The 13,333-nt window shown below is 37.0% G+C and overlaps 1 protein-coding gene across 2 annotated transcripts in view; it reads left to right on the forward strand.

Moving 5' to 3' along the window:
• LOC127455990 (multiple epidermal growth factor-like domains protein 11) overlaps nucleotides 1–13,333 on the forward strand; it is a 196,577-nt gene that overhangs the window by 52,817 nt on the left and 130,427 nt on the right. For both annotated transcript variants that reach the window (XM_051724242.1, XM_051724243.1), the window contains exons 4-5: nucleotides 3,269–3,370; nucleotides 4,649–4,749. In XM_051724242.1, the coding sequence (XP_051580202.1) occupies nucleotides 3,269–3,370; nucleotides 4,649–4,749 (203 nt within the window). The remainder of the gene's footprint in view (nucleotides 1–3,268; nucleotides 3,371–4,648; nucleotides 4,750–13,333) is intronic.

Below are 13,333 nucleotides of genomic sequence, written 5' to 3' on the forward strand. Positions count from 1 at the left end.
AAACATATATTGATAGAATAGCTTAGATAATTTAATTTTCAAAGAATTGTATGAGAAATGTTTGAATTCAACTTGAAATCATACTGAAAGTTGATAAAAATGACTTTGTTGCAGACTTTGGAGTCTTTGCAAATTTGAACACAGTTTGAGACAGATTGGATTGAAATTCTAGAAATTACTGGGATCTTTTTCTCAGGAGATAAATTTGGAAACCTGTGCAAATATTCACGGTTTGCTCTGTATTAAATATAATTGCTCTCTAGGAGACACAATTCAGATGTTGAGGAGATCTCATTTGTGTTTTTTCTTTCCTACGGGCTGGTAGTGTTCATTAAAATAATTAATTTATATATTTGATGGTACATACTTATTGAGAATTTAGAGCCGTGTATACAAATTTGCCCTATAATTTAACATGTAAGTATTTCAGCCCTATACTAGACCCCTTAACTGGTATAGAATCTCAGAGATTTAGAGGATTTACATTTGTTTGTTGCTGAATTAACTGTATTTGCTTTAAATGGGACAGTTGAAGGGATGTAAAATATTGTGATGGGAGTGTTGATTTGGTTAAACCTGCCTACATATATGGGGTTCAGTCACTAAATACCCAGAACAGTATTGATGGTCTTTGTGTTTGTGTGTGTGTGTGTGTGTGTGTGTGTGTGTGTGTTTGGGAGAGAGAGTAGTAATAAGTTGCTAAAATAAAACAGGCAGCAGAACAGCAGCCAACTGACCAGCACAATCTGTTTTGAATGAACATATTGCCTGAGAAATATTATTTGTAAAGGGTGTTATCAATTATGAAAAATAAGCAGAAATGGTTGCCTCTGCAGAGGGGAGGAGTGATGAGCTGTAATGCCTCACAGAAAGAAAATATTTTAGACCTTTATTGTCATTCTGTTGGCAACAACTTATATATATATATATATATATATATATATATATATATATATATATATATATAATTTTTTTTTTTTTTTTTTTTTTTTTAATAAGACGACATGGAAGCGAAATGTCATGCTAGTATAACAATCTTGATTCCACATTATTTAAGACTGTCAAAGTTAACACATTAATGCACAAGATTAAGTGAATGTTATTTTTTAATCAAGTTATTAAGTTTCTACAATCATTATCATTATGTTCTGTGTGATTGTGATCAGAAAATTCAGAGCTGATTGTAACTGAATGGAGCCACAGCACAACCACACACACACACACACACACACACACACACACACGTTTCAAAACTACAATCAACTTGAAGTAAGGAATAAATTATTTTCTTTATTATTTTTATTTTTTTTAAATAATAATTTTTCTCCCAATTTGGAATGCCCAATTCCCAATGTGCTTTTAAGTCTTCATGGTCATGTAGTGATTTGCCTCAGTCCGGGTGGCGGAGGACGAATCCCAGTTGCCTCCGTGTCTGAGATCGTCAACATTTATCAAGTGGCTTGTTGAGCATATTGCCACGGAGACATAGCGCGTGTGGAGGCTTCACGCCATCCACCGTGGCAACCATGCTCAACTCACCACGCACCCCACCGAGAACGAACCACATTATAGTGATCATGAGGAGGTTACCCCATGTGACTCTACCCTCTCTAGCAACCGGGCCAATTTGGTTGCTTAGGAGACCTAAAAGCCAGTGTCTTTACCACTGAGCTACCATGGTTGAGCCTATACTGCTCTTTGAAATAACTGAAATAATTTGGCGAAGTGATATGGAACCGTTATGCGAGGAACTACTTTATAGCCGTGCGTTTCCTTGAAAAATAATTGCACACCTTAGAACGTCCATGAACCAATCAGAATCAAGCATTTAGCAGACCTGTGGTATAATCAACTATATTTCAATTAACAAATAAAATGTAATATTCTGACAAGTATCAATCTATTCACTTGAAGTTGCACATTTTTTTATGGAAAATAAGGGCTGTCAACTGATTAAAATATTTAATTATGGTAATCTCATAATGTTTTCTTATTAACATGTTAACGCATTCAGTTCCTCTTTGAGGAAAAAACGTAATATTTTGTAATTATTTGATCCAGCATTTTTGTGGATGACACTTATAGCAGAATATACGCATATCTACATAATGGCACTAGACAGATAGCAAAATTGCCATTTACTTATCTAACTCGCTCAAAGAACAACACATAATTATTATTATTATTTTTTTCAAATTGCATCAAAAAGCATGGGAAATACAAACACTGAAATCTGCAATAATTGAATAAGAAAACAACCTTCCTCACACTTTATGGTCATACTCGGGTTGCGTTAACCGAAAGTTCTCCGTCATTTACTGATTTTTTTAAACATTGACAGATAATTCCAAATGCTGTCCGTCATTTTGACAGATAAAAAAAGATCGTTTTAACCTAGAGCGTAAGTTTTGACTTCACTGTCTCTTTCACGTACACTCCCACTGTGTGTGCGCCCCGTTTATTGCCTGGTATTAAGATGTGTATTTAGAGGCATCATCAGCGTTAACACCTGAAATGTGCGTCTCTTTTGACCAACTGTGTTCGGATTTCGAGGACAGTGACTCTGAATTAATGACTGCATACATCAATCATTATGTTAGTGTGTTACTGCATGATTAGTGTTTTATTTTATTATAATAAAGAGCAAAGTATGATATCAAAAAGAAAGCGCAGAAAAAGCGGCACATTGTTTCTGCTAACTTGCATTTTTAATCTAAGCGCAAACATTTCAGTCAAGTACCTGCATCAGAGCCTCAGAGATGTGTGTGGTTCTTATCTGTGACATTTTATGTATGTATGTGCATTTTCAAATGTTCCATTCGGATGTTTATTTCCTTTTAAAGCCGCACATAACCAGAATAGTATAAAAATCTTGTTTTAGCGCAGTGGCTGATTGACATGTAAAACAAAAAAGATCTAGCATTTAAGCCTATCCACTCTCATGTATATGCCATTATAATGGATTCTACGCCTCTGAATGTTGTAGGCTCTGACGAGTAAAAATAGACCATGATGGAAATTTTACAACTCAGCCCATCAAAATGATGGATAAAGATTTTTTCTAGCGCAACCTCTGGTCACACTTGTCAGTGGCAGACCTCAGTGGATGTCTTTGTTTCTCTAAAATAGAATCAGAAATCTTTTTGGCAGTTTGTGCGATTTCAAATAGTTTTTTCTGCAAAGGGACAAAAATAATTTAAACCACAGTTTATAAAAGTGATCAATAAATAATGGTTTTAAATCTCTCCCTATTATTCCCCTATCTCAGCTATGCAGTGACTGTTCAAGAGTCCTACGCTCATCCTTTTGATCAGATCTACTACACCAGGTGCACCGACATCCTCAACTGGTTTAAATGCACCAGACACAGGTGAGCAAGTCCCTGACCTCTGATCTACTGTAGTCACGATTCGACTCCATGGCAACAAGCAGCACTCTCTCATTAGGCACATAAAAATTAAGGTGTCAGAAGAGATGCTGATGTGTCTTTAGTACCGCATGTTATTGTTACCAGCCCTTGATTGTTGTGGTCAGAGCTGGGATGGAAATGACCATTTGACAGTCATCAGACATTATATTGGTTTTAATTGCTGCATTAAGACTTTATTGCCAGTGTCGTGGCTAAAAGCGGCAGGCTCAATGTGTCACCTTGCTGAAATGTAGCATTCAGAAGGGTGATGTCCTTCAACTAACACAGAAACGTTTACTTAACTTGCTTTAATTATGTTTTTTCTTCTCTTCCACCTCTTTAGCATGCGACTCTAGGGTGTAGCTTGGATTAAACATTAGGGATGGGCGATACCACTTATTTTCTTTTCGATCCGATACCAATAATTTCAAGTCCAATATCATCGATACAAATACCAATACCGATACTTCTATTAAAATTTTTTTTTTTTCCTTGGGATTTTATGGGTAATTTTAAATATAATTCAAGTCATTATTTATTTATTTATTTATTTATTTATTTTGTGACCCTAAACAGAAAATTATTAGACTTCTGTTTTGTTTACCCTTACTTCAATATTACTTTAGAAAAACCATGGTTAACTATTTTATTTAATTATTTATTAACGACTATTACCCACAAACTCATTATAAGAAATGTCTTTAGATATGTTGTTATTTTAATGTGAATTTACTCCAGAAGCTGTTTCTTTGATTTTCTATCATTATCTCTACAAGGCACTGATCTCTCTTGTTTGAACGAGTCTTGTGACAGTGCAAGCGCTTGTCTGCTTGTATCTTTCAGCATTTATTCATGTTAAGATGAGCGGAAGAAGAAATAGTTCCCATCCTGCACAAGTATTTGCCAATATAGCCTAATCCTTTTATTTCACTTTGAATATTATGATTATTGTTTATGTTCATGGGAACCAAATGATAATATCCCTAGTTTAAATATTATTATTTTTTTATCTATATTTTTGTGTGAGGGTCGATATTTTTGATACACCAGTATTGGAAGTATCGTTACTTTAGGATCGTTCCACCCATCCCTATTAAACATGGAGAGATTGCTAATGGTAGCCAGCTGCATGTCGTAATGTCCTTGTGTCTCTGTCATTGTGGAGCTCACCTGCCAGGTTATTGATGATCATACTTTCTACTGTGTGTCTTTGTGTGTGTGTGCGTGTTTCCATCTCAGGACCAGCTACAAGACTGCTTACCGGCGCGGAGTCAGGACCATGTACCGGCGCCGTTCACAATGTTGCCCCGGCTACTTTGAAAATGGAGACTTGTGTGTCCGTGAGTGTCTTTCGCTCGCTTATTTCCTCTTAAATCAGTGCAGTCTAATTTCTCTTTCTTGCAGGTGGTTATGAGCACAATAAAAGCATTCATCTGCTTGAGCAATGTCCTCTTAAGCCTTGAACCTCGCTCCTTCCTTCCTCTGGAGGCATTCATCAAAATCTCAGCCATCTTTGTGGCATTTTTGCAACTGCATATATCTGGCATAATTTGTTCCTTTCATTACTGTTCCTACTTATATTGGATTTGCTCATTTATTCAGTTTTAACCCAGCCAGTTCACCATTACAACACTGTTAATAGCATTCAGTTATCACTCATTTTTGGAATAAAGAACCTTGAATGATTCACTACAAATACATTACCCTAATTCCTCCCATTCCAGAGATAATGCACTAATAAAGGAAATAACAATTTACTCGCCGTGGTCTTAATGATAGATTTAGTGATTATTCTCATGAGCAATAAATGTTAAAAACGTTAGCTTTTATACTAGTTCATTGTCTTTTCATACTGCCAAGACTGTAAATGTGTGTTTTGGTTATTGTGTAGGCCAGACTCATTATTCTCTAATGTGCTTTAATCATGAGTGAGCGAATCCTATCAGTCAGCGCAGACCTTTGGCTTGCATGGTTCAGCGGGTATTTGACAATATGCTAAAATCTCTGCATGAAAGGACCTCACACAAGAATGTGTCAAGGTGATGAGTTAAATGACGGTCCTACCGAGCTCCAGGGAGGGGATCAAAATCGACACATGTAGCATAACGGTAAATGGGATGTGATGCCCTCACAGCTACTCTGCATTATTAAGAAGGGGGCGGGGCGGCCTTTCTGATGGATGTCTGTGCAGTACATTCCTTGCTGGATAGCTTTTTCTTCCTCTTGTTGGACTAACTAGTAGAGACAACAATGCCAAATATACACTACATTAGGGGTGTGCTGTATGAACAAAATAGTACATCACACGGTATGAGTTGGCCTAATTTTAAATGACATTAACAGGATATATCACAATATAGTTATTTTTGCTGTAAATAAAAAAATTAAATAAATGTATATCTTAATAGTCATGCGGTAATGCCTAAATTTAGATAATCCAGTGAAATTAATTATTTCTGAATAAAAGGAACTTGATCTGATTTGATTATTTTCTCTTTTTATAAGGATCTTGATGGATGCAAGCTAAATGATAAGAGTATTGATAGCAAATGAACGATAAGTCTGGCGTCAGTGCAAAAACTGCTTCAAATTATGTAACACAAGTTAAAAACAAAAGACATAAAACAGTCAAACTTATATTATAAAGCGAATAATACTTTTTGATTGAAATAGCCAGTTTATATTAATTTATAAAGTCTATATTAAGGCGACAAGTACCAATGTTCCTAAACGCCCATAAACAACTAAGGGCCCTATTTTAAGAGCACTAGTGCTAAGCGCAGCACTATTCCATAAATCATAACCGCAAAATCAGTGGGCATGGCCAGGAAGTTTTGGTATTTTCGTGCAAGCTTGTGCTAAGTTTAGGCGCAAGTGGGTTTGACGCTTATGGGTTTGGTGCAGATTAATTCAGAGGTTCTTCTTCGGTTATTGCAGCATCTGCATCCTATTATATACGCAATTCCCTCAAGCACCCACAATAAAAACAAAGGCAGCACATTTATAAGAAGTTAGTAGTGTAAATGGACTGTATGCACTGAATTAGAAGAATTGAAACTTCACTACTTTCAGACGATTTTGAAAAATTAAATTGATTTATTGAAACACACACAAAAAAAATAAATAACCAAAAACATCTTTAAATTCAAATTACACTTCAGACAAAATAAAAATATAATCAAAATAACAAAGTGATCAAAACAATCATACCAAATCCAAACATTTTACCCTCTCCAATTTCTTCCACCTGCCCCTTTTGCTGTGACTTAAAAATCACTCTATGACAACAGGTGGAAAAATACCAATATTAATTAGATCATAAATACAATGGTAAATATAAACATAATAATAATTGAAAAATAAACCATGACCTAAAGATAGTTTAACACAAATCTCATACATATTTGTTTCATAAAATGACTACATCAGTGATAGTCATGGACATAATTTGATGTTCCACTACATTTTCAGAGTTTGGACATAAACTTTATTACCACCTGCTGGTGGAATCTCCAAACTGCAAATGCAGGAACTGAATTTAGAATTTGCGCTAAAACAGACGTTAGCGCAATGACCTATTTCTCAGGAAAATAGCAAATTGCGCTTTGCACCACTTCATTTACATACAATACACCCACAGTTTGCACGCATACACCCACAAATAGTGCAAACACTCCCACCAACGCCCACTTGCGCTTTGCACTGGCACATAAATTCCTCACAGAATAAGTGCTTTCACGAAAATTGGATAAGATGTTGCACAGTCTTTGCGCGGAGCACTGCGCTTTGCATGCTTACAAATATAGAGCCCTAACTCTGCTTTGTGTTAAACTCCTTAATAACAAATTCTCATCTTGACTTGTTGTGGACAGGTCCCGCTCTGTACTTTCTCATTACCCAATGTTTCTTCATCACTCTCTCATGTAAATAACATAAAGCAGTCTGACCCACTGAAAGCTATGCGTATATATCTACAGCGGTATAAAAGGTATGGCTAAATCTACCGTTGAGACATTACTACCATTGAGTGGTACATTCTGTCACATAGACCATATTAAATTTATGCCTGGTCTACAGCATTATCGTGTTTTAATGCTGTGCATGTGTAAGGTTATAATAAAAAGAGAAGCAAATGTATTCTGTCCAGTCTCTATGTCCACTCTTAAAGCATCCTGATGTTAATAAGCGTTAGATCATGTAATTCATCAGCCAGTGCATTTTGATTGGACCTCCATGAGAAATTTACTGCCTAAATTAAGTCCTGATATGGACCGCTGTGATATCTAGCTCTGGGAGGAGTCATAAAATTTTTCTTCAGTTTAATATTATGAAGAAAAGAGTGTAGGTGAAGCCAAAGACAGTGTACTTGCCTAAAATGTTGATTATAAACCTGCAATTATGTTATATGAAGTCACACTAATACATAATTGATTTTCATTGTAATTTTTCTCAGTCAAAGAGAATTTTGCCCATTATCATGGAATGAGGCTTGAGACTCAGCAGTTGTTTTGCCGTTGTCATGTCACGGGGACCAAACTGATTTTGTCAGTCTTTGTAGTTTAATTTAAAAGCATAGTCATTTCCATATGCCATAGAAAACACTTTTTGATCCAGGGACGTTGGCCTTTAATTGTACCGCATAGCCAGCTCCCAGGATAACAGGTATTGAACACTTTGATGTGTCAGGCTATTACTTAATTGATATACTGACACTCAAACTTAGTGATTCTGTTTTTAGCTGTGGATAATTATACATATTTAAGATGAAAATGACATAACACTATTGATTTCCTAAACAGACTGACAGTTTCTTGGTACACTTTCACTGAAATTTAGATTACTAAACAATAAAAGGCTAATAAAAGAAAGAGACATTAAATATAACCCTCCACTTAAATCAACAGGTTGTGCACCATATGTTCTCCCGTCATAAAAAGAATAAGGTTTCTGCAATGACCTTTAGTAACCAGAATTTTTTTAAGGTTGAATGAGAGTGACCATGGTCTGTTGAAGATAACGATGATCTTGTGTTTTTGTCGTTACTCAGTGGGATCGGGGCCAGCTCTCTTGGTAGCCTGAAGGCACCGTTAACAGCCATGGGATTAGGGGCAGCTGGGATAGGGATCAGTTTTGACATTGTCTGGTGGTCTGGTGAGTGGAAGGAGGGAATGCCAGTAATCAATAATGTTCTCATTACCACACAATAGCTGCAACAATTTAATGTTAACAGACAGTTGTTGCTGTAATGGAACCATACCATCTGTGGAGAAGACGATAATAATTTTTTCTCTCCTCAGTGACCTCAGACAGCACGTTGTGTTTATGGCTTCTGCACTGTTGTCCAGTTTAAAGCCAAGTAATGACTTGTAGGTCAGCGCCCCGCAACTCACTGTCCTGTTTTTAGTCATGCTGGTGTGAACACTACAGGACTGTAGTGTATCAACTACACGATCATTCGTCCCCTACTGAGGCCATGTGTACACTGGTATTAAGATGCGTTTTGGTTGATCCGATCACAAATGTACAAGCGAGACACATCACTGTTAGACCTGGTTGTCTCTTTTGACCACTTGTGTTCAGATTTCGAGGAGAGAGTCTCTCATTTCATGAGGACATACATCAATAGAGCGCAACAGTCTGGTTCCGGAAGTAAAAATTCCATTCATTTATCCCATAGATTTAATTGATTGTCAACGATAACTTATAAACCTACCATGAGCTCCGAGGTTGTTCATTGTTGATACTAAATATGCTTCCGTTAAAGCCATTCGTATGCGTTATTTCAGCTCCACTGTTTAAAAATCATATTTGATAGCAGAATTCATGGTAAACAATTACATTACCCATGGTACAGCAGAGAAAGAACCACCAATCAGAGAACCGCGGCCATCGAAACCCACGAAACATACCTCGGAGTGACCGCCCACTCCCATGACGCATTGTGAATGACATAATCGAGTTGGTCTCCCTTTATTTTTAAACGACCTATATATTTGTACATATCGAAATAATTGGCAATTAATGTAAAATATATTGTTTATATACTTATAATTAACAACCTAAAATCAATAGTTTTATATATTCCCATCGTTTTTTATTCAGTGACATCATTCGCAATGCTTTATGGGATTGTAGTCCATGCCCTCATAAAAGATGGTACACAGCCTTGTACCTTTGTCTTTATGTTCGATTTTCAAATAATTTTTTGCCTCAAAACAAAGTTTGTGATGATGTGATTCTCCTCTGAGCTGGTTGGTTTGGTTCATGGCTCACAACTCTTTTATGAAGGATTTTATTAAAAGGCTATGGAAGAAATGAATGGGAAAAATATTTCTGGAACCCAGGTGGCTGAAAATGTGACTGTTGCGCTCTATTATTACGTCTGTGTTTTACAGAATGATAAAAAAGCAAAAATAATTATTATAAAAGACGAGAAAAAAAAGCACTAAAAACCTGCTGCAAAGTTTCTCTTAAGTCAAGTCATTTTTATTTGTATAGTGCCTTTCACATCACACATCGTTTAAAAACTGCTTTTTTAATTATTCGCAAACATTATGTTTAGAGCAGAATTCTGAGTTGTTTTAGTGCAGTACCTGTAATTGAGCTTCTAATGTGCATGCTGCTCATTACTGTGTCCCTATTGTACATATTCATGCATTCACTTTTTAAAATTTTCTGATCGTACGCTTATATCCCTTTAAATTGGCATGGAACTGGCAAAAAAACTGTCCGTTACAGTTGCCTTTAGCGTAATCCAGTTTCAAAAGATAATGAAATTCATTCACAAACTCATGCAGTTTATTCTTGATAACATGTCAACAAATATGATTTCGCACTTATTGGCACCATTTGCACAGGAAAAAATAATAATAACAGCTGATAATAGTAATAAAAAAAAAAAGTAGGGAGACGTGGATGTTTTAATTTATTTTAATTTATTTTTTTCTCCTGCTACATAATACCTTGCTCCACTTTTTCAACAAACATGAAAGAACAGCTCGCTCCCGTTTTTAATTTGCCAATGAAAAAATAATAAAAACAGCTGAAAATAATAAAGACAGTGGGTAGGGAGATGTGGATTATGTTTTATTTTATCTCCTAATTATTTTTTGTCTCCTGCTACCCAAACCTTGCTCTCCTCTTTCAACAAACATGAAAGAACGGCTTGTGCCCATTTTGCTATTTGCAGAATGAAACATTTAAGAAAAGCAGCTGAAAATAATAAAAACAGGGAGATAAATAGGGAAAATAGGGAGATGTGGGTGAAGTTTCATTTTATTTTCTAATTATTTTTTGTCTTCTGCTTATTAATACCTTGCCCTCCTCTTGCGCTCTCTCTATATTTCATTGGCTGTGGCTCATTGTCCGTCTTCGCTCATTGGAACTGTGTGCACACATGATGACAAGACGTCTAGATATCAAGCTGTTTTGAAAACTGCCGTAGCGTCTGGGACTAGTCTTGGCATGTCGCAGGAGTGCACACATAACAAGACTGTTCATCGTGAAATCCAAGACTTCTCGTAGCAGATCAGTCGCCGACTCAGGACATCAAAGGAGACGAACTTGAGTTCATGTAGTGTTCACTAGGCTTAAGGGATTGAGAACTTATTTACATTTACACAACTGATTTTGCCAGGATGTGGCAGTACATAGAGTTAAACAAAACAGGATAAACGGATAGTTAAATCACTGACTGTGAAATCTGATTGGATGAGCCACATTCAAAGCCGTTGTAAAAATTGCTCCTATACCCACACCTGATCACACAGCAGTTTAATTCTGTATTAATTAAAGTATTAGTATTTGAGTAGATTTGATTCCTTTTGTAGACTAATTAAATAAAAACAAAAAAAATCGCATGACATGGTCTTGGAAAATGTATCTATGCGAATGATCATACAGCTGTAGGTTAATTTGCACCAGCTCGCTAATAATCGAGAGTGACCGGAAATTATGAATAGAGATAGAAAAGGGGGATATGAACTGACATTACAGACCAGACTCAAACCTTTGTCACATGCATGAGCACAACGGCTCAATGCACCTGAAGCAATGATGCTATTATTTTTAAACAATTTTTGCAGTTGAAGTTAAATATTTCCTTATTTGGACATGGATTTGTTTGCTGACTATTTGATTTCAGTGGATAATTTGATAATTTGTGATGTGACCAGTCAGCAAGAAGACTAATAAGGTGTGTGTGATGGTGTGGTCATCTTAGATTGTGGTGTGTGGGCTTTCAGGTTGTCTTTTTTGCTGTCTCTGCTTTGTGAATAATCCCACTGCTCTCACTGGCAGGATTAAGAGCTTTGTAGAACTAGCTGTGTTAACCGCACAGGGACAAGAGGAGGTATTAAAGCCATTTTCATTACACATATGTTGATTTTTGCAGGTTTTATCCTCTCATATGTGCCTTTTATGAGCTGTTTTTCTAGTCAAATCAGTCCCTTGTGTATTAGCCATATTGTAATTTCATCATTCTTGAATAGCCTAAACCAAAATAGCCTTTAGTTGCTTTGAAGGTAATGTGTTGGTGAGTTTTCTACTGTGTTCAGGTCAATTACAGGACATTTTCTTCTTTTATGTGACCAATCATTTAACCTTGATGGGCTTACTATCAATCTCATACTGTATTAGTGGGTTTAAAAGGACAACACAAATGCAGCAAATAGTTTGCTTTCAAAAAATAAAATTCTACTAAGTTGATGTATTTTTTTCAGTGTTACAAGGGCTACTTTCTCCTATCTGCTGGTATATTATAAGTAAGTGTAAGCTATTGACTTCCCCTGAAAACTGCAAACAGAGGGTATCTGTGGCCCTTTCAAAACAGTACTCTGTTTGTTTGAGCATCCCAGCCAACCCGACACAGCAACATTGGTTCAACCAATGACGTGAGTTTGGGGTGCACCTATGTATGTTAAGACCAACGGAAGACGTCATAACATTACCATTGTTTTTTAAGGGAAGCTTTGATTGTGCCCTTAAAATGAAGGCAGATTGTAACAAAGTTCGTAATGGGGTTGCAAGGAGGAAGACGGCGAATCCAACTCAAACGGAATTTATTTTATTACACAAAATTGGCTTTTCAGCACTTCACTCAATAATCATGCTTAATCAACACATTCTCGGTGTGTGTGGTAGCTCTCTCTCTCTGTCTCACTGGCTTCTGGCTCACTCTTAAATCCGTCTCCAACTCACTGCAATGACAAACAACTGTTAGAGACAATCAATGACAGGTGATGATCTTTACCGTTCCCATCTCCCGATCTTGCTCTCCATTCACAAATCGGCGCTCAACCACGCCCCCCACAACCACACAGAGATTTTGCACATACTAAGATGAAATAGCTCTTCTTTGCACAAGAAAGGCTTACAGGACTGTAAAAGATGAAGCGAGAAGCAGTTTTTCCTTCTTAAGGTGAGGCTTTATTTCCCCTCTTCCTCGACACCACTTTACAGTTTACCTCTATGCACTAAACTAAACACTAACACACACTGCTTTCACAAATAAACTTTCACTATTAGAAAATCCTTGCTCTGGCTCGGCTCTGTCGTATCCAGTCTCTCTCTCGACTAAGTGTTGGACCGCCCACTTGATGGCAAGACACTCGTTTTCTACAGTGCTGTACTTAGTTTCCCTTAACGAGAGCTTACGGCTAATGTACAGCACCAGGCGATCAGTCAGCGGGCTGGTGACGTCCGAATAATTAGGTACGAACATTCTATAATAGCCAGCCAGCCCCAGGAACTGTCTCACCCCCTTTTTGGTCTTGGGTCTCGGGCAGGTCGCAATCGCTGCTGTCTTGTCAATTTGGGGACGCACCTGCCCGTGGCCCAAGTGGAACCCCAGATACCGTACTTCCACCCGTCCAATCGCGCACTTCTTCGGATTCGCTGCGAGTCCCGCTCGGCGCAGCGATCTCA

The sequence above is a fragment of the Myxocyprinus asiaticus genome, chromosome 18 (genome assembly GCF_019703515.2).
Source record: "Myxocyprinus asiaticus isolate MX2 ecotype Aquarium Trade chromosome 18, UBuf_Myxa_2, whole genome shotgun sequence".
Taxonomy (NCBI): Eukaryota; Metazoa; Chordata; class Actinopteri; order Cypriniformes; family Catostomidae; genus Myxocyprinus; species Myxocyprinus asiaticus.